Source organism: Anopheles coluzzii, chromosome 2 (genome assembly GCF_943734685.1).
Source record: "Anopheles coluzzii chromosome 2, AcolN3, whole genome shotgun sequence".
NCBI classification, from domain to species: domain Eukaryota; kingdom Metazoa; phylum Arthropoda; class Insecta; order Diptera; family Culicidae; genus Anopheles; species Anopheles coluzzii.
Genome location: NC_064670.1, coordinates 122269625 through 122294171, shown reverse-complemented (window position 1 = coordinate 122294171; position 24547 = coordinate 122269625). Strand labels below are relative to the sequence as shown.

The 24547-nt window shown below is 47.1% G+C and overlaps 2 protein-coding genes across 10 annotated transcripts in view; one reads left to right on the top strand and one right to left on the bottom strand.

Annotated features, from left to right (window-relative positions):
- The window catches only part of LOC120949833 (uncharacterized), a 40945-nt gene extending 38973 nt beyond the window's left edge, over positions 1-1972 (top strand). The window contains exon 10 of the mRNA XM_040367386.2: positions 1687-1972. Within this exon, the coding sequence (XP_040223320.2) occupies positions 1687-1895 (209 nt within the window). The 3' untranslated portion in view covers positions 1896-1972. The remainder of the gene's footprint in view (positions 1-1686) is intronic.
- The window catches only part of LOC120949832 (glucose transporter type 1), a 176955-nt gene that overhangs the window by 142482 nt on the left and 9926 nt on the right, over positions 1-24547 (bottom strand). The window lies entirely within an intron of this gene.

Below are 24547 nucleotides of genomic sequence, written 5' to 3'. Positions count from 1 at the left end.
TCCCCAATGTTGCTCCTTCTTAGGAAAAAAAGCTTGGCGCGCGCGCCATCTTCACACTATTTGCAGTTGACTTCGGGACCCTGACGCGATCCTGACAACGACAGCGCGCGTCCAGGAGAAGGTTGGTGTGAGGAATTATGTTTGTGCGAGCCTTTTGCCCAAAGGGGAGCACGGTAGAGAGAGAGGGAGAGAGCGTGCGGGGTGAAAAGAGGTGGATCATTTCATATCTAGTGTTGTCGCATGTGTTTCATCCCAAATCCCACCCGAGATGCTACCGCTACCGACGCTCCCCCAGCGCATCCTTATGCTCCCTTTCCCCCCTGCCGCAGCTGTTCGCAGCTGTTTGTCAATTTTAAATTGAATTTTCTTTAATTTAAAATATTTTTTTTGTGTGTGTGTGTGTCGTTCACTTTCGCATTTTGAACCCCTCCGGGAGTGGATGCGGCCTCGGTACGCGCGAAGAATGCAATGTGTGAGGGGTAGAGAGTGGGAGTAAGGGAAAGGGTGGGGGGGGGAATAAAAACAGGACAAGAAAAACCCGAACTTCGCGCAAATCCCTGTCTCCGGGGGGTGGTTTTCCCTGATTGGCCGTGGCTCGTTGCGGCGAAAGCTCCATCTGAACAACGTACCAAAACAACGCAGCAAAGAGGGCATGAGAGGAGGGGTTGTGTGTGTGTCTGGGACCCGCTGCTGTTGCTGTTGCTTATGTTGCCCGTAACGCTGAGCAGCTTACACACAACGTCATCTGTCGGGGCAGGATTCTTTTTTTTTGCCGTAAAGAGCACCGTGGAGAAGCGCGCTGCAAGAGTCATGCAGGTCACGACGACGACAGCGACTTCGGTCCCATTCCGTCGCTGCAACGCTGCTGGAGGGTGCTTCGTGACACTTTCAACGTTTCCCAACTAGCTCTGACTGGCTCAGGCAGGGACAGGGACAGGGACAGAGGGAGGCAAATTGTTTTAAAAGAAAACGCACCACCACTGCCCAGGCCCAGTATGACTTGTGACTGGAATATTTAGTGGATTGGACGCCGCGCGCACGCTCTGAGGGGTTTTATCTGGGTGAAGTGGCTGTCTCCCATGCTCGCCGTAAGCCACCAACAACAAGGACTACCTCTCCTCCCCGGTGTGTAAGTAGTTCCAGTTGGTTTTTCACTTGATTGAAATTAAGTGAAAACAACACATTCCATGTCACGGGCACTTGGCCGAGAGGAGCGAGCGCGAAATATTAAACTGAAGCCATAATTCCGTCACGTCAAGCGCGCATCATGCAGCGTTTTTGGTACGTGCCGCTTCCCCTGAACGGTCGACTGCAGACTGTGAACGTTGAGCTAGTGAATAGAATAAACCCACTTATCTCTCTCTTTCTCTCTCCGCATGTGTGTGTGCGAAGCGGATGAAGTGGAAAAGAAGGGAAGGGAACACTGTCGCTCATCATGATATGCTGCATGTCTTCAGGAGGAGTCTCTACGCGCTGATGGCTAAAATGAACAAGTAAAATGTAAATTACCCCTAAACTCGTAACACGGAGAGCAGGGAAAGGAAGGAACAAGAGAGCACCCTCAGCTCATGTGTGTGTGTTTCTACTTCTTTTGTAAGCTCACCAGAAGTTGTCAATACCCTTTCACCTCGGCCTTTGCAGTTATATTTTTGTATTCATTGCCCGATTCCTTTCATGCCTTTGCAGAAAACATCACGCTCCCGTCGTCACCGCGCCCGTTCCGGCACAACCTCTCCATTGCGCAGCTATCCGATCTGGACGACTCGTTGATGTCGGATGCAGCAGCAGCACTATCGAAATGCCGTGCCGGTGATGCTACACCATCTTCCCAGGGCAGCAACCTCTGCAACAGCAGCAGCAGCAGCAAATTTACCAAGCAATTACAAACCAAATAACGGAGTGCAGTGTGGAGCAGCGTTCCAGTGGAGCAGAGCAGCAGTTGCTTTGATATTTGCTGCCCTCTGTCCCAGAGGGGGGGGGGGGGGTGTTGGGAGGGGGGTAAGTAGTAGAGACACTCGAGGGTTGGTGTAAGTCGTACATGGCACAAATTAAATTGTTCTCCTTCGTTTGACCGGTTTGCCTTCCAGGACGAGCTCTCACGAGGGCATCGAATCGTGCGCTGATGCTAATTAATTTCACATTTCTAACCCCGGGACGAGCGGAGAAGGGTGGCGAAAGTGCAGGGAAGGACAAATGTGCCAGTGTGACTTTCAATGCTTAAAGCTGAAATAGTTTTGCTAATTGATAAACGATCCTAGAACTTGTACGGTTGGCGTGTTATGGTACGAGTTTAGCATAGGGCAGGATGGACTGATTCACAGTAGTGTGGCATGAGTGCAGGACTATCACACGGGAGACGTGAGTTTGAGTCTCAAAATGGGGAACGAGTCTTTTCAAAATGTTACGATGAGTGTGTTTATTTGCGTATCTTTGTTAAAATATTAATTGACTTTACAAAACTTTGTAACGAAGACATTATGTCACCCTTTGTTTGCACTTTAACGACACTCAAATTCAATCCATTTTAACCTCAAACAAGCAATCAATGCAGCATGAAAATCCCATTTGCTCTGACCACAACTTTCTGAAACCTATTGGAACCCTCTATTCGTACAATAAAACGATAAAAAAATCTCTTTTTCCCCCATTACAAATCGAAAGCCAATCACGAATGGTTTAATATTGAACGTTAAACTCTTGGCCGAGCAGAGTGAGAGGGAGGGGGAAATGACCTCAAAACTAATCATCCTCCTGCCAGCTCCAACCAACCGGCAAACCGAAACTCAGTGCACTTTTACCCCCTTTTTTGTGGCGGCCGTAGCAAACACAGCGACAAAACTGTTTGCCGTAAGAAATCCCATCGCGCTTCGATCGTAAAATCTCGTTTTTACGATCGAAAAACTTTTCGCGCCTTGAAATCTACTTATCTGTCGGCTTTGCCTGCCTGGCTGGCTGGGTGGTTAGTGCATTTGCGAGGGTTTTTTTCCTTCTGTCGGACCAATCTTACATTTTGTCCGAAATTTCTGATGATCCCCTCTTGATGGACCGTCCAGCACCATTGTCTGTCCAGCCCTGAAACAGCCGTAACCCCTAACACGAAAAAGCAATTAGAGTAAATTTTATCACTCACCGGTTTACCAGGCCCCGAACAAAAAACCCGCTAGTATCATAACCGTTGGGGAGTGGAAAGAATTATGGAAACTTTTTTCACGTATGCGAAACAATTTTCTTTGTGAATCTGAACCCATTTCACCGGCACAATTCATTTTTTCCGTAAGTACTTTCGGGCTGAAAGTTCTTATTGCAAACTTTTGTTTCGTTCAACGCCACACGAACAAAAAAACTCGCACCGGCAAAAGTTCCACAATGGCGCCGCTATTGTTGCGCTTGGCGTTGGCAGTGGGAATGAAAATGGAATCAACGTACCGGAACCGAGGCGAGTCGTTAAATTTTTAATCGTCTAGTGGCCACAACAATCGCCAAACAACGGTCCACGGGCTATCGATGTACACATGTCCGATCGCATCACACATCCTTGCGTTCGCTGTAAAGAGCTTTGTCAGAGAGATTTATCAAGGGATTCACTTCACGGGCGAAGTGAAGAAGCAGCCGGGTGGGTTGCCGTGATCTGCCGTGCTGAAAGCAATAATATTTTTCTCCATGTCAATTCCCATTAAAAAGTAATAAAGCTAGACAAAATGGCACGCCCCTTTCCCCAGCGGTTGCTCATATCCGCTTCTCGTGCTGCGTTTGTTTCGCAAAGATATGGGTGGTGAAGTGAATCGAAGTTAAATTTAAAACTTTTCTGAACGGAAATCCACACAAACCCACACACACACACTCGCACGGGTGCGGACAGAACGATAGCGCACAGCGGGAGTAATAAAAAAGATGTCAGATATTGTTGATTTGTTTTGTCGATGCTTGTCAAGTGAGATTGTGCAGGAAATAAGTGCTGTGAGCTGTGTGGTTGAAAACAGAACATGATGTCACGCGGATGGCATAACTTCAGGCGTTATTATATCGACTTTAAAAAGTTGGTACGAAGACGCCTAAAACTATGCAATTTTTGTCTATAAATGTTTCTGTTTAATTTCAAAATCTTGGATGTTTGAAGATGAGCTGGCTATTTTTCGTACAAAAACTGTACGTGGTTATTATCTTTTCCTTCTCTGTTATGTTTTACAACTTTAGCCAGCATCATGAACCATGCTTGATGGATTCAGAGAGATATGAGTTCTGCTTGCTCTCCTGCTTCACGCTCACCCCGAGATGGGGACAAACTTTTAAGTTAATTTGTCTTGATTTATATTAAAACTTAAACCATTCCATCTCCCGAAATGCGTTTCGTCGCACATTTTGATACACTGGCTGACTGATGCTCGCTCACGAACTTCAACCGCTCAACTCTATTATCAAACTTTATCCTTGCGGCAGCATGTCGCCGGCGCATTTTGTTTCTATTGCCCCGTAGACAAGACAAGTCTCTAATTCGCTCCGATCCGTTCCGAGTGCAGCTGATAAATATTGAAAAATGAAAACTTCGTTCACCATCCCGCCTCCCCCATTTGCGGGTGCATGCTTTCTGACAGGGTGCGCTATGTGGACGCTTTAGGAATATTGAAAACGTTTTTCCTTTTCGGTTCTGTCCACACGCTAGCGACGAGTCATCTAAACCATTGGGTACGGAATCGGTAGGATACTAGATGTCTAAACTATCTCGCCGTCGTGCACTCAATTTACTCAGCTCTACCAGTACCGCGTCCCAGACGCGACTCCGGTCCGGGTCCGGTGCAGACCCGAGAACGGCGACGATACACCCAGTGTGTGTGTGTGCAAAAGTGTTGCGATGGAAAAATATTGCCCTTGGCACACATTTATCTGTCTCTCGCGTATCCTTGTCGACGACGGAGTCAGCACGAGTTTTTGGACCCGTTTCAACTTTGTTTATTCGTGCTGCTGCTGCTACTGCTGTTATGGCTTCTTTCTGCCACTGCAAATGTTCGTTTGGGGCCATCCCTTGTGCTTTGGACGTATCTTTGGCGACTTGTAAGCATCCGTACGAAACAGTGCGCAAAGGAAAAAGAAGTCAGTCTTTCAACCCACCCAATTGCCCGGACCCAAGATACTCAGCGAAAGATAGTCGTTTCATATTGTGAATGTCTTTTCCCTATCGCAGCTGCATCTCGATTGGAGAGGATGGTTGTAATTTCGGGCACGGCAACTCCGGGGTACTTGGCCAACGGCACAAACCTACACCTACTCTGTGTGTTTGTGTGTGTGTGGAGTACTGTCCTGTGCAGCAGTTCGGTGCGCTGTGGGCTTCCACGTAAGCTCCCATGTTCAAATTGCGCTCGACGAACTGGCAATAACTGTCATCCCTTCTGTGTTCTTGTTGCGAGATGTGTTTGGGAGTGGCGCAAGCCGAAAAGGAAAAGCGTCTTCGACATGCGAGCAATATTCCAAGAAGGCAACATGTCCTAAACGGCTCTATTTACCAATTTTGGGCGAGGTTTCGAACGATGTTGACTCTTGCTTGGTTGCTTGCTTGCTGCTCGTGCACCGGGAAGGAAAGAACTCAACGAACGGTGAAATTAGGATAACGATATGTAACCTTTTCCCATCGCACTTATTTGACAACTTTTTGTGACTGGCTGTATTTATCCTTCATTTGCAGGCTTGCCAACACTTGGATGCTTGTTACGAATACAAGCAGTGATTTAGTCGTTCAATTTAAATATGAGTCTCTCCCACTTTGACAAAGGATCTCCACCGATTAATCACGGCAAAAATCAGCGTCCTCTCCGTTAACGACAGGCGCACCAATCTGGATCGGATTCGTCATTAATTAACCTCACACAAATCGCACACAAATCTCTTTCGCGCGTCTCTGCCGTAGATTGTTCACAACAAAAAGTTTTTTTTGTTCTGCAGTTCAAGCGATCCACCCCAAAGCGGCCATTGAAATCGCTTCGCCCTTAAATCGATTTGATTCCGCATTCCAAATGCCATTTATTCAAATTTGCTTTTGCCCCCCCGTAAAATACTGTGCTCAGCATTCAAAAACGAAAAACGAAAACAGGAAGGAACAGTTGCGTCCAACCATGGGAAGCAAATGGGGAGAAAGCACCAACAACAACAAAAAAGCATCATTGTGAACGAGATTTTCCACAAACGCTATTTTTTCCCCCAAACACTTCTTTCCTCAATGAGGCGATTTTTTGTTGTTGTTGTTTGCCCCACCAAGGGGAAGAAAGTTTTTCCTCTCATTGGTGTTTAGCAATACCAAAGGAATGCTTTTTTTTTTGTTAAGCTGTATCGTAAGGTTTTCCAGCCTCAGTCTCTTCCTGCTTTGCTTTTGAACCGAAAATTGCATCAAACAGGGGGCGCATCATTTCGCATATTTCCACCATGAATAGCAAGCATTCCGGCGGGTGTGGAGGGGCACAGAAAAAGGAACAGTGAGGGAGAGAGTAAATGGAGAGACAGAAATAGCTCGGACCAAATGCCTCAGCAAGAGGCAAATTACTCCTCCGCTGAGATACGCCAACGTTCGCAAAGTGTCGATAAGCTGGCTTTTGTGTGTGAGTGTGAGTTCGCTGGATATCAGAGACTCATCCGCACAACACCCAAAGAAACTGGCTAGACCCGGTAGGTGACCTTTAAGAATTAAAGTCAACAACAGGAAAACAAATGTTTATTTTACATAATTTCAACGCTCAAACTTCTTTATGACAGAAGTTGGTGAGAGTTTCACATTGTTCAGTACTCAAAATGTTTATAAACAGACATTTGTTGTGCGCATTGCATACTGTTAGGCGTATAATGATCGACAAGGTCCAGTTTGTATGCCATTGGCGTATAAAAAGCATCTGAAGCTGTAAAAATCATTATTTTTTTTTTATTTTATGCCAAAAGCTTAAATCTCACAACAAGATAAATGCCAGCCTAAGCTGTATTGATGCACGACGTCATCGCCGTTTCTTGCTCTGCCTTTGCTCAGAAGCAACAGCGCAAAACTAGCATCAATATTTTGACAGCTCTGTCCCACTAAAAAGAAGCCAAACAACATCTGCGATCAATATCTTCCCTCAAACACACCAAAAACGCGTCCAAACATACTCCTCTACCCCCTCCTGCCCCTTTATTTCCCACGAGTCTGCCAATTTGGTCGCACGGGTTGACGCAAATTTAAGCGAAAAGTTTTGCTCACCCTTCGACGAGATTCGCGCATTTTGTTTGACTTTTCCTTTGCTTCTCTACCTCCCGGCCTGCCCGAGCGAAATTGCTCGCCGCTTCTACGTACAAACGAAGTAATTTCCTTTCGGTTCGAAACTTTTCCCTTTTACGCCAATGAATACAACAACAACAACAAACACACACACATAGAGAGAAAGCGATCCAACCGATTGGGAAAGCATTTATCGCACAATCAGAATGAAGCAAAGTGAGAGCGAGTGAGGCAAAATGGGGCCAACCAGGCACTGTGGATGATGAGGAAAACGGGTCAACTTTTTCCTGCCAAGCTCGCTCAAGTCGTCGTCGCAGTGCAGAGGGCGGCGGGGAGGACGTCCGCACTCGGATAGATTTGTTTCAATTTATCTACTTTATCTACCCGCTTTCGGCAACGGGGTTTGTTTTGCGAGATCGAATAAGTTTTGTTGTGTGTGTGTTTGTTTTCGTTTTCGTCCAACCATCGGGGGGTTGCTGAGACGAGTGACACAGGAAGGAAGAAGTTTTACCTTAAAAACTTTACTCTTTTCCAGCACAAGTTCTCATTACCAATTTTCGGTTGTTTCGGAGAGGAGAAAACAACAACAACAACTCCAATGAGTTTCAAGACGATGGAAAACCTCTAAAAAAAAAGCGGGAGCGATTAATTGATTTGATTACAAAATTGTTCCCATTTCCGGTTGGCGTTTCGTTCTTTTCAAACGAAATACCATGGCCAAGGAGACAAAAAATCATCCTGCAAACAACAACACCAACTCTTCCCGGAAAACCCTAAAGCTTCTTGCCATCCCCAGAAACGGAACGCGTTTTCCAGCTCACTTGCAACCAATTAAATCAGCGCAACAATCAGCTCTCCTCCACAACAGCACAAGACGGACGGCAAGGAAAAACCACAACACGCGAAGACGGGATTGATTGGTGCGTCCCTTTGCCATCCTCTTTAGAGGTGTAATGAGTGGGAAAATTTACTCCCATTTTGTTTGTTGGTCTCACCACACCCAACACACCACAAGGTTCACAAACATCGGTTTCGATATGCATCACGGAACTCAGAGACAGCGAGCGAGAAAAGCGCTCGATTCTTCAATTTGTAAAAAAAAGGAACACATTTACATTTGATTTCCCTTGTTTTTTGCATTCGTTTGCGTGTGTTGTGAATGTGCACGAAACAGCTGAAAGGGGGGCGAGGGGCGTTCTCTTCAAAGCGCGTTTCCTTATGCTTCTCATTATCATTTTTAATTTCCTTTCCATCCCACCGGTACCTTCCCGCTTTTTCCACCCCCTTTGAAACGCGACAAGTGTCAGCGAAAGCGCGAGGGGTAACGGGAAATGGAAAGCAGCTTAATTCGTTCCGCCAACGCACATGGGGACAGCGCAAAGCTGAGATTGAACCTTTCCTGCGGGGCTTGCATGTTGTTGGTTTGCGTACGGTACGCGTCAGCCTCTGTTGCGCTGTGGCAGGCTGGCTGGGCTACCTGCTGTGCGTCGGCACCGAAGGAAAGTTTGCCAAGGACACTTTCTTCCACATTATTTTCACTTTTGTCGCTTCCGGGACACTTTTTCGCTTGTCTTTCCCGTGCCCGTCCTTTACCTTGTGCTCGTGGTGTCGCTCTTTGTTGGCACCATCCAACTGGCAACGGCCAATGGGAATAAAATTGGCACCGCGCCGCTTGGGGGGAAAAGGGACCAGCAGCAGCAGACGGCAGTGTAATTATTATTAAATACATCCCGTCGTTTTCATTTGCGCAGAAAGCAATCAGTCATTCCGTCGCCGGTCCGCAGTCGCACAACCGCAGGGCGACCGCCACCGCCACAGTTTGGTTTGATGCTTTTATGTATGAGTATGCGACAGAGAGAGCGGAGAAAGGACCATAGGATATCATCATGTCATTGGGAGAGAGTGAGGCCAGGTGAAGCAAATTTAAATCCTTCGAAGCTGTGAATCCCAATGCAGGTACGAGCAGCAGCAGCAGCAGGAAACGCCAATTCACACCACTTCGACTAATGGAAATGTGCTTAAGTTTGTGGTGGTGGTGGTGGTGACGGCTTACAAGAAATCATGCGACGAAGATCCCTAGAAAACAGGGAACAAACAAACCAACACACACATACACAGAGCAAAAAAGGGCCCCATTTCTTCTTGCATCCATTTCATTTTCGTTCGTTCGCTTTTGTCATTTACCACGGCGGTGGCGCCACCAGAATTCTGTCCATCTCGTGTCCAAAAACCACCACCACCTCCCCCCAAGGCCATATTCGACCAGGCTTGCCCTTCGTTTGCTCCTTCACTCTCTCTCTCTCTCTCTCTCCTGTTTGGAGCTGTCAAGCTGTTTGGTTGGGCGCGTTATCATGGGCTACTTCCGGTGCGACGACACAGAATCCAGCACAAATCCAACCGCCCAACAGCGGGGGACTGTTTGTCGCCAGCCCCGGCCGTGCGTACCAGGTTTACGTCATTCGTTTGATGAGATTTCTACCCTCATCTGTGCCTTTGCCATTCATTTGTTTGCTTTGGACAAGCGAGCGAGCGAGCGAGAAAGGAAACGCCAAACAATAACTAACAGTCGCGTCGAATGCGGAATGCGGAGAAGCGCGACTGCGTGGGTCCATTATCATCCGGGTCGGGCGAGAGAAAGCAAATCATAATGGGTAAAGGTGCCGAGGCGGGAGAGAATGGTGTGCGAGGGAACACAATTGCTTCGAATATTACTGATATTAAAAAATTACCACCAAGCTTCCGAGAATACTCGACAGAAGCAATGTATTTGCTCGCAAAAAGGGGACCTAAAAGACTGTTACAAATGATTGTTTGTTGGAGCAAACAGTGCAGAAAGATGGGCACCCATTTAGGGCGAGGAAAAAGCGCATTTGGACACGGTAAAAGGTTATTATGAATATTAAAAATCCTAAAGTCGTGGAGTAAATGGATGATTTCGTACTAAACGGTTGCATTCATGGTAAAAACGATTGAGTTTAAACATTAATTATTAATTTACTTTCGTTTGTAGTCGCTTTTGAGCAGATTGTGAGGTTAAAAACTGTTGATTAATTCTCCAATTCCAATGTTATTAGCATAGAAATAGCTAATTGGGTTTAAATATGATATTTCGTACAAATGTTGCATAACTTTAGGCGTTTATATTCCATTTAGCATACCTTTTTCTCCAAACTACAGCAAAAAAGGAACTTTAATATACAAGAATATACACTTACCATACAATTTAAAGACCTTCTAGATGCGATAAGTAAAGATTGCCATCTACCAGCCAAAACCCAAATCTCCCACCATAACACGGCGGATACAAAATCCTGCAAATAGCGTGTAGCGATGTACAGTTCATTTCTTGTACCGCACCACACACACTCAACCGACTTACTCCGAATCACTCTATCGCTCAACCAAAGCGAAGGAATCTACCGGAACAGGGGGAGATGAGCAGCCGCCCAACTATGGCTGCTCTCCAGCTGTTACTGCATTAACTATGGCTATATTACCCAAATATTGCCCGAGCAAATGTACTTCAGTCGCACTCGAGCGCCAAGCGAGCCATCGGTACGGAATGCCGCATGAACCTGGCCCCGGCTGTGGACCAAGATGTATGTTTGTGTGTGTGTGCCTGTGTGTTTGCCGCAGTTATTCGACCACAACTCACCCGGGCTGTAGATATTTCGACCGTAAAATACAACCGATGTTCGAGTCGAGTCCTTGTCGACGTCGTCGTCGTCGTTGTCGTCGTCACCGGAACGAGCTGCGGTGGCGTTGCACGTATGCTGAGTTATGGCCCGAGCAAAACTAGGAAACAAGCAGCAAACTACTAGCAAGGCCGCCCCACTCGCCATCGCCGCACTCCAGGTTTTTGTGCCGCGGGCCCCAGTTCTTGACGCTTGTGTACGCTTCGATACGCCCGAAGCAGCTGTTGCCGGGAGAAACTTCATCCGAAATCTTGGCGAATCCGGCCGAGAAACAAACCGAACAAAAAAAACAGCACACACACACTCCCCACCCCACCCCAGCGCCCGATCTAATGTGAACGTTCATGTGTGGGACCATGTTTTCCCGGCGACCGTGCGGGAGCTGTGCCGTTCCGTGCACAACACCACACGACGCCTCTTCGGTTGAAGGTCGTTCTGTGTGTGCGCGCACTGTATGTTTCGGGCTGGGAGTTCCGATTCCGGGGGGTTTTTTTCCGGCAACCTGCTGTGTAGGTGACTATGTTGCTCAAACCACACAGCGCACTATAGCACCACCCGGCACCATATGTCTCTCAACTCTCGGCATGTAGTTGATGAGCTGGTACGCACTAAAAACGGACCTTTTTACCATTCGCGAGTCATAATATCATAACGAACCGGACGGACGGATGGTTGGGTCTTTTTGTACCAAAAAAGGATGGGAACATCCAGCAACCACCACACAGTGGAACACAAAATGGTTGCCATTATTATTGGTTCGGCATTGTGTAGGTGTGTGTGTGTGTTTGTGGGTGAGTGATATTACGATAACTTTTTTCACACTCACTGATCAAATTCACTTCCATGTCGTGCGCTGTTTTCTCTCTTGTGTCTGCATGTGAGCCATGTTTTCGACAACTTCCGGTCGATATAGCGAGTCATACCGGGGGGATGGAATATAGCAAAGGAGGGAGAACAGTGGTAGTGTACGCTGCTATCAAGTTCCTGGATGGATTTCTTCATCTTTCCAACATCCTGCTCGCTTCAATCGCCGCTGACAGTCGCGTGGGTTTTTATTTGTGTGATTTTTTTCTCCAAGTTTCGGGATAAACGCACCGACCGGATCCTGCATTGGTGGGGGCCGCCAACATTTGTCAGAATCGAACACTTATGTAATGTGGCTACGGCGGAAAGGCGATAGAAACCCATTCCGAGCCGTTTGTTTTTAGTTGTGTCGCCCCGTGCGTTGTTGTTGTTCTTCCAGTCTGTGGTTATGATATGGGAAGGAAATCGATATCAATGTGTGTGTGTGCGGGGCCGCTCATAACAAGCTTCCAAGCGAAGTGAATGTGCCAAGCAAGCACACACACACAAAAAACACATATCATCGTCCGTTGTGCTAAGGGAAAAGATGGAAAACTTCAGTTTTATCATCAGTGTATTTATGTTTAATATTTAGACTGGGCTGGGGCAGGATGATTCATGGCTTTCTTTTTGTTGGTGCCGTTTTTTTTGTATTCTCTTTATGGAAGTCATTGTCAGCGGGGGGTGCGTCGGTACAGTTCTTCATGTATTACGGAATGTGTGTTTCCAAGAAGAAAATAAAACGATACCATGACAAACGTGTTTTAGTTTGTTTTGTTGCACTATCGCCATTATTAGTATTGACAATAAGTGACAGAAAAGAAAACAAAAACAATCATAGTAGTCGGGTTTAGCAGCACAATACAAAAATGTCGCCACTGTGCAGCCACCTCGATTGAGCCTGTGCTGTGCGTGTTGCATACTTTAAGGCGAATATAGTCGTAAAGCACGCGCAACACTGTATTACAATTTGCACAGCAAAGTCGTCGTTCGTTTATGTTCTCATTGCTCTTTTTTGTTCACCATAACAATAGCACTGTAAGGTTTGAAAAAGAATCTGATCTGACGTACATATATATACCCTTTACTCGATTCCTGGTATTTTCCCAATTAAATTTTTATGTCGCTGTCGTGCCACAAAGCTGGGCATATCCTTTTTTACTATTTTTTTTTCTATACCAAATCCTGTACGGCATGAATCGAAACAATGCAGTGGGCTGGTAGTGGGAGGAGTGCAATGAAGCAAAAATATCCAAATCTCTACAGCCATGTACAGTAAGCTTTGTTTCATTATATCTGCATATTTTTGCGGTTGTCGGTTGAAGTTTTCGACATGGGAAATTAACATGCCGTCTATAGAACGTAGAGCGTACAAAACATTCATGAAAAACGTCCCAGCATCCCATTTTTCCTTGTCCAGCCCTTTGATGGCAACAATTTTTTCCCTGCCCGGAACCCATAATTAATGATTCCTTATGGAAACAACATCCGTACAATGTTGGACGCTCCGAGACTGCCTGTAACTCCGAATCCGAATCAATGTCGTGGCCGGCAAAGGGTACAATGTATGAACACACTTTAGTCAGTCCTTCCACCCTTCCGGTGGGGGGAGGGGCTGTGAAACAAAAGGTGTCCGGCTGTGACCTGGCGAATGGGGTATCTTTTGAATTTTATTAGCAACAAACCTTTCCGCCCTGGTTGGGGGGTGGGGGCGCTCGCAGTAAAGTTCAACCAGTTGGATTATGGTTTCTGTTTGATTTCACTCGTGCTCGGTCGTTTCACGTCTGTTTTTTTTTTTTTGTTTGCTTTTCGCTTCGCTCTATGCTAAGCAACCCGTTCTGCTTCTGGATGAAGCTCGTGTTTTTATTTGACATGGGTAAATATCGAAAATAAACCCGAAGCATATGAGGCGAGCTACCGCGCGTTTGCTCCTGCCTGTTTGTGGCATGCGAAGAGTCTGCCGCTCGAAGTGTAATCATCATTGCTACATACACACGGCGCACACACATACAGCTGCAATGTAACCCTCTCGAGCGGACACCGTGATGAAGGTTCCCGTTCTTTTTCTGGCTTCCTTTTGCACAGTGGCCGGATATAAATGTCCGTTATTGCAAACACCGGAAACTGAACCCGGAACAGCGCCGATCCTCGCTATGGCTCTTGCACCCACCCGCAGCTTGTGTTGCAGGGCTGGAACGCATCGATATCCGATGCCCGGAGATTGGATATTGAGCCCCCGGTAAGACAGTGCAGTAATAAACTGTGAATAAGAGCGCATGGCGGGAAACCCCTTTTCGAGGGATTTCAAGCGAGGAATGAGCAAAACACATCCTGGAACACACGCCACGCTGGAACTGGTTGAGGTTGCGGATGATAAATAAAAATTTATCTGCAAAAATGGGAATAAACACGCTCTCTTCTACTGGCTGCATCCTGGGAGCTTGCCGCTTCGTTGCACAAAACGATGTTGAACCCACTTTTTTCCTTCTTCTCCACATCATCTTCCACGAACTTCCTGCAAGGGCAGCTTCTTGTGCTTATTGCTTCCGGCACCAACCAGTGAGCTTCCTTTTTGCACAAATGTAAAACGATGCAAGCGCTCCAGCGGTCTTTTGCTTTTCATCTTACGCCCTGACAAAACGGGTGTGTTGTGCTATTGGGAAAAACGCAACTCTTCGGCGCGGAGCATTCGCCCCATTAAGCCTGCCTGCCACTGTGCGCAACTATCCGATACATGTGCTTAGGATGTGCACAAGGGCCCGGAAAGACACAACATTCGGCATAAACAATCCCCGGCACCGTCCCGTGGAGCGTGTGATTTATTAGACACGCGCGCTCGCGTCCAATCGGCAGCACCGTGGCAGCAAAATACCCGACCCAGACACAGGGCGTGAGTTATGTTTTGGACTGTAAAGTGCGCCTACTTCTGTCGGTACGGCTGCGTACGACCGAGCAGAACCGTTTTCCGGTGCTGTGTGGTGTACACAGTTTTCGCATGCGGTTGCGCCGGACACGGTTGCCATATTAAACTATATATTTTTATTACACATCCAGCTGCGTCGGTCGGGACTGCACTCGAGCACAGCGCCGAAACTGGGTTGCGTGTGCAGTACACCGTTAGGCTTTGACGTGTATCAAGTGACGAACCAAAGTCGTCCTCGTCGTTGGGTCGTCCTGTCCATCACGCGGCCGGCACACTGCAACAGCGCCGACATTGACAACGCCGTGTTGGTCGGCCGTGCGTGACGCGCTATTTGTGACAATCTGTCACTTTTGTTTTGCGGAACCCATCAAATGGGAATTTAATGTACATTTGATCAGTTTGACAGTGCGCGCTGAGTTCGGTTTCGCTGCCGGTCTGCCGGTCGGTCAGACTCTGTCCGTTTTGCTGCCGAGCCGGGCAGGATGGATGGATACACGCCAATGCTGTACCGCAACGCTCTTTGGTATCGGGAGGGGGTAGGGGGCGTTTTTCGGGCGTTTTTGGTTTCGTTTGATGGGTGATGGGTTTACGATTTTACGGCCGAAATGGCCAACCCAACGGAACGATGGCACCCCGGCATCAAAGGCAGTCGGTTTTTCCGAGTATTTGCAGCGCTCAGTTCGGCCATTTCAGCCATTTCAGGTTGGAAGAACCGTACAGTTGGTAGGTTTAGTCCGAAACAGGTGAAGTGTACAACATCCACTTTAAGTTAAATTAATCAGCATGCTTGAAGAGGTTTCTTTTAAAGCATCGTTAAGGTAGTTTAATTGGCAGCTCTCGTGCATTGAAAGCTATGAAAAGCTCGTCGCCCTTTTTCTGCATCCCGAGCCCATACTCTTCATCGGCTGATTTTTAACGATTTTTTCATTTATAAAACTGCTAAGCAATTAATGCCCATTCGCTGAAATGATCGTTTTATCCTGCAATTACGATTTTATCCTTTTCAAATTACCCTTTTCTAACGTTTTAAGAGCGACAGAAGGTCATTTTGTAGTGCCGATTGCATACGGCCCGGCGTGGTTTTATTTGTACGCTCCCAAGCGCCTTAAAGTATGCACAACACAAAGCAACAGTGTAATCGGTTTGGGAAAAAAAAACAAAATCAATCTTAATGTAAATTTGTTCCTCCTCCGATGGAACCGTACTCCTTTTACTGTTTATAATTCATTTTAAAATCCCTCTCGCCTTCCACCACCCTCCCAACGCAAACATCGTCCATTGCGAAAACATCAATCAGCCAGCCTCCACACCGTTCCGATGTGTATAGCAAAACCAGGCAAAACAAAGCTGTCTAACTGCAGATATCGTAAAGTACGGAACAAACCCCTTCTTTCCATCCTTCGGGGCCAAACATTCTGGCTAATTGAACTCGTTCACTCGGTAATGGAGGGTCCCTTGGTTGCACGAGGGTCTGGTTTTGGCTTGACGGGGTTGAAATAAATCGACCGTCGCTCGCTCTCTCTCTTTGATTGGATGGATCGGAACGCAGATCTAACAGACGCAGGATGAATTGATGATGTCGATTTCAGTTCAATCGCGCACTAATCGCACAAAACCATCGACCTCGGAAAGGATGCAAACTTTGAACTGATCGAAAAAGAGCCATTACGCCAACACTTTGAAATTGGCTGTCCCGCCCCGCTTGCATTGAAACAACGCTGCGGGTGTAATTAATTGAAGAAAACCCGATCCCTGATGGATCGCTTGGCATTCTGCTGCTGCTGCTGGTGGTGGTTTTCCCTTATTTGACTAAAAAGCTAAAAAGCTTGGATGATATGCACCACAAAACACCTCGTCGATGTGTAAACGAACGCTTTGTTGCGGGACAGGGACATCTGCAAAAACGGCGCTTGTTTATGGGACATCCGTGGTGTAGGTCCCGTGAGGCTCGGGCTTAATTAAAGTGTTCCCCTTTTTTTCGGCTGTGAACTGCCGCGGCGCGAACTAAATTTATTTGCCCGGTTCCAATTTTTCACGCCACAAACGATGGATATAAATATTTCCCACCACTGTCCACTGTTCGCCAGTTTTTGTTTTGTTATGTCCTCGTGAGTGTAAGAACCAACAAGGGGAAAACGAAGCAGCATTCCCCCTTTTCAAAAAACCACAACATTTTTGCTGACAGAAAACCAGGGTGGCTGAGTGGCCCCGCCGGTCCTACTGTGTTTTTTTTTTTTTTTTGTATAAAGGGCGTTGCATCATACACGCCAAAACAAAAAGAACAACAAAAATCACCGCATTGTACCGGCCTGCCCTCATATCTACATTGTCCACACCTCGGTGAGAAAGCGAATTGTCACACGAAAAGGCTGCATCCATGCGAACCGCGCGCCATACCACCACCAACACCCTTATTTGGCTTTTCTGGACCGCTGCCAGAAATGGTCGATAACAACCGATAACTAATTGCTTGCGCTTCTTCGCCGGATGTGATGGCAAATGCAAATGTACCAATTTCCGTGTCCGGTGTTGCGGGTGGACTTGACTAGCTGGGAGGTGGATGGGAAAATACGGGCTGTTCCACTGTTCGAAGGTGGCCCAACCGTTGCCAACTTCATAACGCTAGCTACCAGATCGCGACAAGATACAGGCGCCCAGCATCGAAAGACTTCTGGGGACCGTTTTCTGCTCCTTGCGCTGTGCGCTGTTGGAATGCTGCTGCTACTCCCTGTATGCCAAGGCATCCAATATAAACCTTATCCTTTTATCGCAAACGCAAAAGAAACAGTGTGACAAAAGAAGAAGAAGAAAAAAAAACGAACTGCACTCGACGACGGTGGGAGCAGAATCCAAATAAACTCCAGATTCAATCACCGATCCGGTGGCAGAGGTCACGATAACTTCGTTCACTGATACCGGGACCGTATTCGGTGAAGACGACGACGACGACGACGGTGACAACTAAAGCCAATTCGCAAACGAGATTCTATTCTATTTGGTTTCCTTCGGGACACACACACATACACACGCGGGTGAATTTTGGGATCCGTTCGCTTGCGGGATTTCGCTTTCGCTCGCTGCCGCAACGGTTTGCATAGATTCAGGCGCGCACACACACTGCACACTGCACAGCAAGCGGCGAACCGTGCCGCCGTAAAATTCCTTTACCCGAGCGAGTATCTCGGTGAAAAGATCTGTGCCCTGGTTTTGGGGCACATCGCTTTTTATTTGATTTTTCCTCCTTCTCGTTCGTTTTGTGTGTCCCGCCAACCCCAAAGTCAGCCCCAAAAATGTATGCCAGGTCAGCTAGGTTCTTCTTCCAGAAGCTGCTGCTAGAACGCTCCAGGGAACGGCTAAAAGCCTTCACAGCCAGCCACGTTCGGTTGCGTTTGCGTTCGCTTGCATTTCATTTCATTTCTATCACTCTCGCTCCTTCTCTTTTTCTTTTTTATGGTAGAAAGAAAAACGAAGTAAAGGCTTAACGCCGCATCCACCGTTGTCTTTGGCGTATGGAGGTTTATCACGTAGAAACACACAAGAAAACCACAGAAGATGACGACACCCGTCCCCAGCCAAGCGTATGGTTGACGATGTGGCCACCAAAGCTACCAAGCCGTGCAAAGAACAGGGGGGGGGGGGGATTTTCCGTGAGTACATTTGCCCAAAAAAAGGCCAAAGAAAGCACATCGCTCAACCTCGATGCACATCGCACCTTCTTGATCGATTGCAGCGACGAACGACAAACAGCACAGACACATTACGCTCGTTCACGATCATTCGACGATTTGCATAAACGTCTTGGCTGTGTCCGACCCGGCTCCCCCCCAAAATGTGCCATTTCGTTTGTGCTTGTTTTAAATTTGCCCATGACAAGCGCAAATCGATGTCTAACCTCTGTTTTCCCAAATCGGGAACAGCTTTTGCTTCCATTGCACTCCGTGCTCGCAGTAGCTCGCTGCGCTCCACTCTGGCTTCATTTTGGGTCGTGTCGTTGCCGCAGGTTGATTTCTTCACACGACAACTCCGCAGAAAGATTCTTGAATAAAATTCGAAACTAAACCCCGTCCCTTCCCTTGTTGGCAGCGAAATAGTATAAAGAAGCATCATAAAACTACGAATCATCACTTAGCCAAAGGGTTGGGGAGCGATACGTTGCGCCCCAAAACGAGACACATCAGACGTGACAGATTGCACACCACAACACCCAACTCACCATAAATAAGATGCATTGCTTTATGACACGAATCTTCCGCTTTGAGCGTCGCTTTGCAACGACGCGCGGAATAGTTTTAATTTACCTAATTGCAACACAAGCAGCAAATGGTGCAGTGCAATGGTGCAGCGCAACCGGGGGGTGGGACAACTTTTTACGGCTTGTGTGATCTGCTTTGGTCCTCTTGTTATGATGCAGGAATCACAAAACATTGGTTGAACTGAGTAAAAGAAAAAGCTTTCCTGTGTACTATGGTCGCTGCTTAAAGTTTGCGCCTTAAAGTATGCAATATGCACCGCACAGAGCGCCTAAAGCTATGCAACTAGCATAATAAAACTGTTCTCTAGTGCGATGATTCTCGAATGAAAAATGCCTTTAACAGATACTCTTTACAAACGATGCTGTGCTATATTTTTCACTAGAAACCAGTTTGCGCTGAGTAATGTAAAAGAAATTATTAGTATCACTCACTTATTTCTTATCAATCTCGAGAGAGCACACACATTCAATTCCGAACGCGAACTTCGAACCCAATAAGCGCTCTTTCACCTCCAATAAGCTCCACTCATCGCGAGCTACTTGAACCGTCAGCAAGTACATATATATATATCGTTACACGGCAGCCTCGGCCACTCGACCCTGAAGGAGCAACTGGAAAATAATTTTCACCCTGCCACCTTGGTGTATGTGCTCGAGTGCTCCGGTGGCTTATAGTTCTCCGGAATCGAAGCTCTTCTTGGTACAATTCCCTATCGGTGAGCGGGTGACTCGCTTGCAAGAAGTGCACTCCAGCAGCTCGGTATTATCATCCCGGTCCACTATCCATTCGCTTCCTTCGTGCCGTGGCGAGGTGTAGAAAGCGATCCGATCCGATTTGCTGTCATCCACGGGCACGGCTGTCTTTGCGGGCTGACCGATTACCAATAAGAGCTGACCATTCGCAGACGCTTCTTTCTCTGGCCGCACCTGAGCCTCAATGCCTTGCCCACTTGAGCTTGTAATCGTAGAATTGGTCTCGATAATGAACGCTGTCTGTGTCGGGTTGGGAAGGATTTTTATCCATTTTTTCTTTCCCGTTTTCCCCGGGCAAAGGTAATCTTGAACTACTCAACGCTCAGGAGCGCCCTCAAGAACCAAAGAAGTTGAAAAAAGGGAAGCTCATGAAGCACGAAGATGCATCCCATCGGAGACTCGGAGACAGTTGAATGAAATCTTGCCCCCATTGACAGAGCTTTGCACAGAGTGCCACAGAGCATAATGCCCGACGCTCTATCAGGCTTATCTGTACAATTCACTACAACACTGCTTGCTCCAGTCCCTCCGCAGCAGAAAAGCTCCAGGCAAATAGTTGCTGATAAAACGAAATTAATAATAGTTCAAAATGGATTTATGGTGCTTGCGTTTGAATTTATTGCACCGTCCGAGCGATTTCGGGGGGTTTGGTTGGGCGCTCACAGCTGTCGACGTCAACGTTTATTACGGTCAACACTCCCGTGTCCTACCGTGTCCAAAGTGTGCCCCGGAACTGTTCAAATATTGGTCAAGCGAGTAAACTTTGAAGTAAGCTTACTTACACTCACACCGTGCCGCTCCAATGCCAGCCAAGTTGGGTGTAACCGCTCGGAACGGGCGGGCGTAAAGGTTTGCCGTTCGCGTTTACTGCCCAATTAATGTGTCAGAAAACGGGTTCCAATCTTAACCTCCACTCCCATCCCCTACATTCTGCTGGTGTAATAGACTTTTTGCTGTGTCGGGGTGTGTGTGTGTGTGAATGCCGAAAAAGGGCAAACGCTATTTTATATCGTTCCCGCAAGCACACACCAGACAAAAAAGCACACAAAGTGTGTCCTGCTGCACGTGAAGTTGAATAAAAACTGAAGACCATCATCATCACCAAGAGGGGAAGGGAAGGTAGCAGTGGGTGGGCAGTGATTTGCCAGTTCAACTCCCCCACTCCCGTGGACCGAGCACATAAATCCCCACCTACGCTACTGGTTGCTGTGCTATTGCCACCAGTTCTCGAATGGTCGACGGTGGTGACGCTGTTGGTTGGTTGGTTGGTCCCGCATTCAAAGAGGTCCCGTTCACCCAAACACACACACACACACACACACACACACACACACACACACACCCACGGAGGAAAAACCACACGTTGTAGCAATTAAGGAGTTTCTTTGCCACTTTTGAAAGGGTCCCTAATTCCCGAAAACCCCACATCACCACACTGTTCGCTTTGTGGTGACAGCAGATCGGTCAGGGTTTGTCACACCGAGCTGGTGTTGGTGGGCGCAACCGCGCAAAGATGGTCCGTAATAAAATTTACACTTTTACGACCGAGTGGTCAAGGGAAGGAGAAGTAGGAGTATTTTCGGGACAATCGGGCCTGTGCTCCACGTTACACATCTTGTTCTATCATTTTCATACGGGTCAGTTGCCATGTCAGGAGGTAGATTGATCCTTCCGAAAAAATGGTTTCAAACACTCCGGTCGAAAAGTGTTACCCTAGCAACTGCCCTTACTGTCAAAAACGTTGATTTTTGTGACAGTTTTGAAGAGTACAAAAAAATGCAAAAGGCATTTGCGTCACTACTAGTCAGTCAATAGGTGGGCTCAAAGCAGTCCCTTTGACCTGTTCCTCCGTCACAAGTGCACCCAACAACGTCCAACCCGATGAATGCATATGGATGGATGAATAACGAGTAGTAGATTTATGCTCCGAGACTCTCTGACACACACACACACACACAGTCCAGAGTGAGCGAGGAAAAAATCCCTCCCAGGCATAATAAAACCCAGGCCTGGCGGCTATCGCTACCGGTAATCGCCGACCACCGAGCACTGTGTGACACACCAGTCGGTCCAATCGTCCCGGGGAATGGTGGAAAGTTAAGCTACATGGCCACTGTGGGACACGGATCCGAAATCTTTCAGTTCGTTACCCATCAAACCGGACAAACGGTCGGCCGGCACTACAAACTAACCCCTAAACCAACAGCCCCACCCCACCGAGCGATGCGGGAACAACGGCTAACAGGCTATTGTAACCCGATGCGAGCCACTCCCGCCTGTCGCCCCGGGAACGATGATGGTGGGATAACATGGGTTTTATATTATTTCTATCTCCCTGCTCGTTGCGCCCACACCAACCCAAGTTCTGGGAAGAAGCGTTAGTGGATGATCTAAATGGAAATGGGACAAAGGTGCACACACACACATACACACACACACATTGCTCCGTTGTCAGGTTGGCCTTGGTTGCATAGTGCGAACGCTGGAGCGTTGGGTTGGATGAAGGCTAAAAATGTACAATTATTTCACAGCATCCAACTCGACCATGGTTATGTCCTCTGCAGAAACTTTAATAATTCAAACCTACTAGTACTGCAGAATGGGATGTGTTCCCATTTCTGTTTCCCGAGCATTACTGTGTTTGTGTGTGTGTGGGGGGGGGGGTTTCCATTTGAGGGAAGAGCTGTTCTGTCAGCTCATATATACACTCGCTGAACCCTTGGAATGGTCAAGTAGGCTCAATCATTCGCTGTATCTAAGCAGCAACCCTTACGTTGGCAGGTCGCTCTGCATGCGCTGTACGGTGTGTGTGTGAGACATGACATGTGCATGAACATTTCTCTCATACACACACACACACACATGGTGTGGGGAGTTAAATGATGAGAAAATGTAACCTGCCTTTCCCTTCAAAACGCTCCCCACACATTCCTTGGAGAGTGGCTTTTTTTTGTTCAGTGTTTCATTTCAGTTCCATTAAAAAAACCCTTATTCTAGGACTGGACCAAAGCGGACTCAGTTGTGTCACGTGGCCTGGTGGCTCCTAACTCCATCGTTGGCATCGTTTTTTTTTTACCACTGCCTGCTCTATTTTAGAACGCAAACAGGCTACGAATGTAATGCAGCTTGCCTAACCAAGGGCGCAAAAGAAATTCGAACGACACAACGCAAGATCTTTCTTCTACGGTGATGTTCACCGAAAACGTTTTAACAGTACGTTTTGCTGCCACATCTACAGTCACACGTGTACGGTAAATAATTTTTTGGTACGGCAAAGTACTAAGGGACTTGGGTGTTGCACCTGGGCACATATGTGGGGCAGAATTAATGGCCTCTGGGAGACGAGTTTTATTGCACCAGCCCGGAATGAACCTCAGGCTAAAAATACGGAGATAACGGAGAATTTTTTTTTTTTGGGAGGCTAATGCAGTGTAGCAGGTGGTACCAAAAGATGATACGATAAGCATGAAAACATCGTAGCAGAATGCTTAAAACCACAGCCCACATGAAACAATGCTTGTTTCATGTTTAGGAAAAATACATTCACTTTATAACATTTTTAAAAACAAAAGCACCATGTACAAGTACTGGAATTATCTTCGATAGATCTATATAGACCGCACGCCTAGACAAAGGATTTCGGTTCGTTTGTAGCAAACATTCTCAACTTCATAAACCGAATCAAATCCAGAGTTGCTCCATGAACGGTTATCTTACAAGTATCCTCGAGGTACACTTTTCATCGATTAGGAGCTTGTGCCTTTTCTTTTTTTGTACAATAGTCTTCTTCATCAATTCCAGTTAAACGAATCCGGGGTACCTTTTGCACGGACTGATGAGTACGCATCCGTTAGTAACCTACAGGTAGCAACGATATCAGCATAACATATCTTCAAACATCCCTCACTCTCGTTCGTTGACCAAATCGGATGGTTAATATTTCGTACGAATCCCCCTTAATCGCACACCGAGGGAAGGATGCGTGATGTTTCCAGCGTGCCTGATACGCCTCAATGAATGGGTGAGATTTCGGTTCTTGGGTGTAATACAGCATGAAAAAGAATAAAGCAGTTGCCTGGTGGGATCTGTTTCATTCGCAAGGAGAAAGTAAGCCTGTCCTCTGTGTGTACCCTTTTGAACTTGGAAGAGTTTCACGGTGGGGATATTGAAGATTATGCTTGTAATAATCATAAGAAGGATGTTTATCAGTGATGTGAATCTGGTGTAGAAGTAACAGAACGCGTTGGCGTTTGAAACTCAACGAAACAACTCCGTTGTATTATGAATTGCATAACTTTAGGCGAACTAGTTTACCATTGCATTCCTTCAGGGGTAAAACAATTTGATTTCAACGTGTTTGATGGTCGCAGCAACCGTAGAATTCGCCACATGCCATCGCAACCCCAAGTACTGCACACCGATGGACATGTGTTTCTCATTTCCAGATAGCTAGTTGGTGTTATCTGACATCCCTCCCCGGTCCCGCACGCGCACCAACTGCTCCACCTGCCGGAATTTCTGCGGTCACTCGATAATGGCGTAAAATTGTCATGCTTTTTAGGATTATCGCGCTTAGATAAACGGTCTAATCGAGCGACTAACACGCACAGAACAGCAGAACGGAAAAGCGGTGCCGTCCTCCCCGGGCTGTATCGAAACGGAAGAACGCCCACCGCGCCGCAAAAACCCACCGGACGCGCGGGCAGGAAGGATGGCAGAACTGGACGACCCTTCGAACGAATGTCACTTTATCCGCTCAATTTGTGGTGAGCGCTAGCTTCCTCACTCGCTTCCCATCTATGTGTGCGTGTATGTGTGTCTCGGTAATTTTGGATTTGGTCAATTTGGTG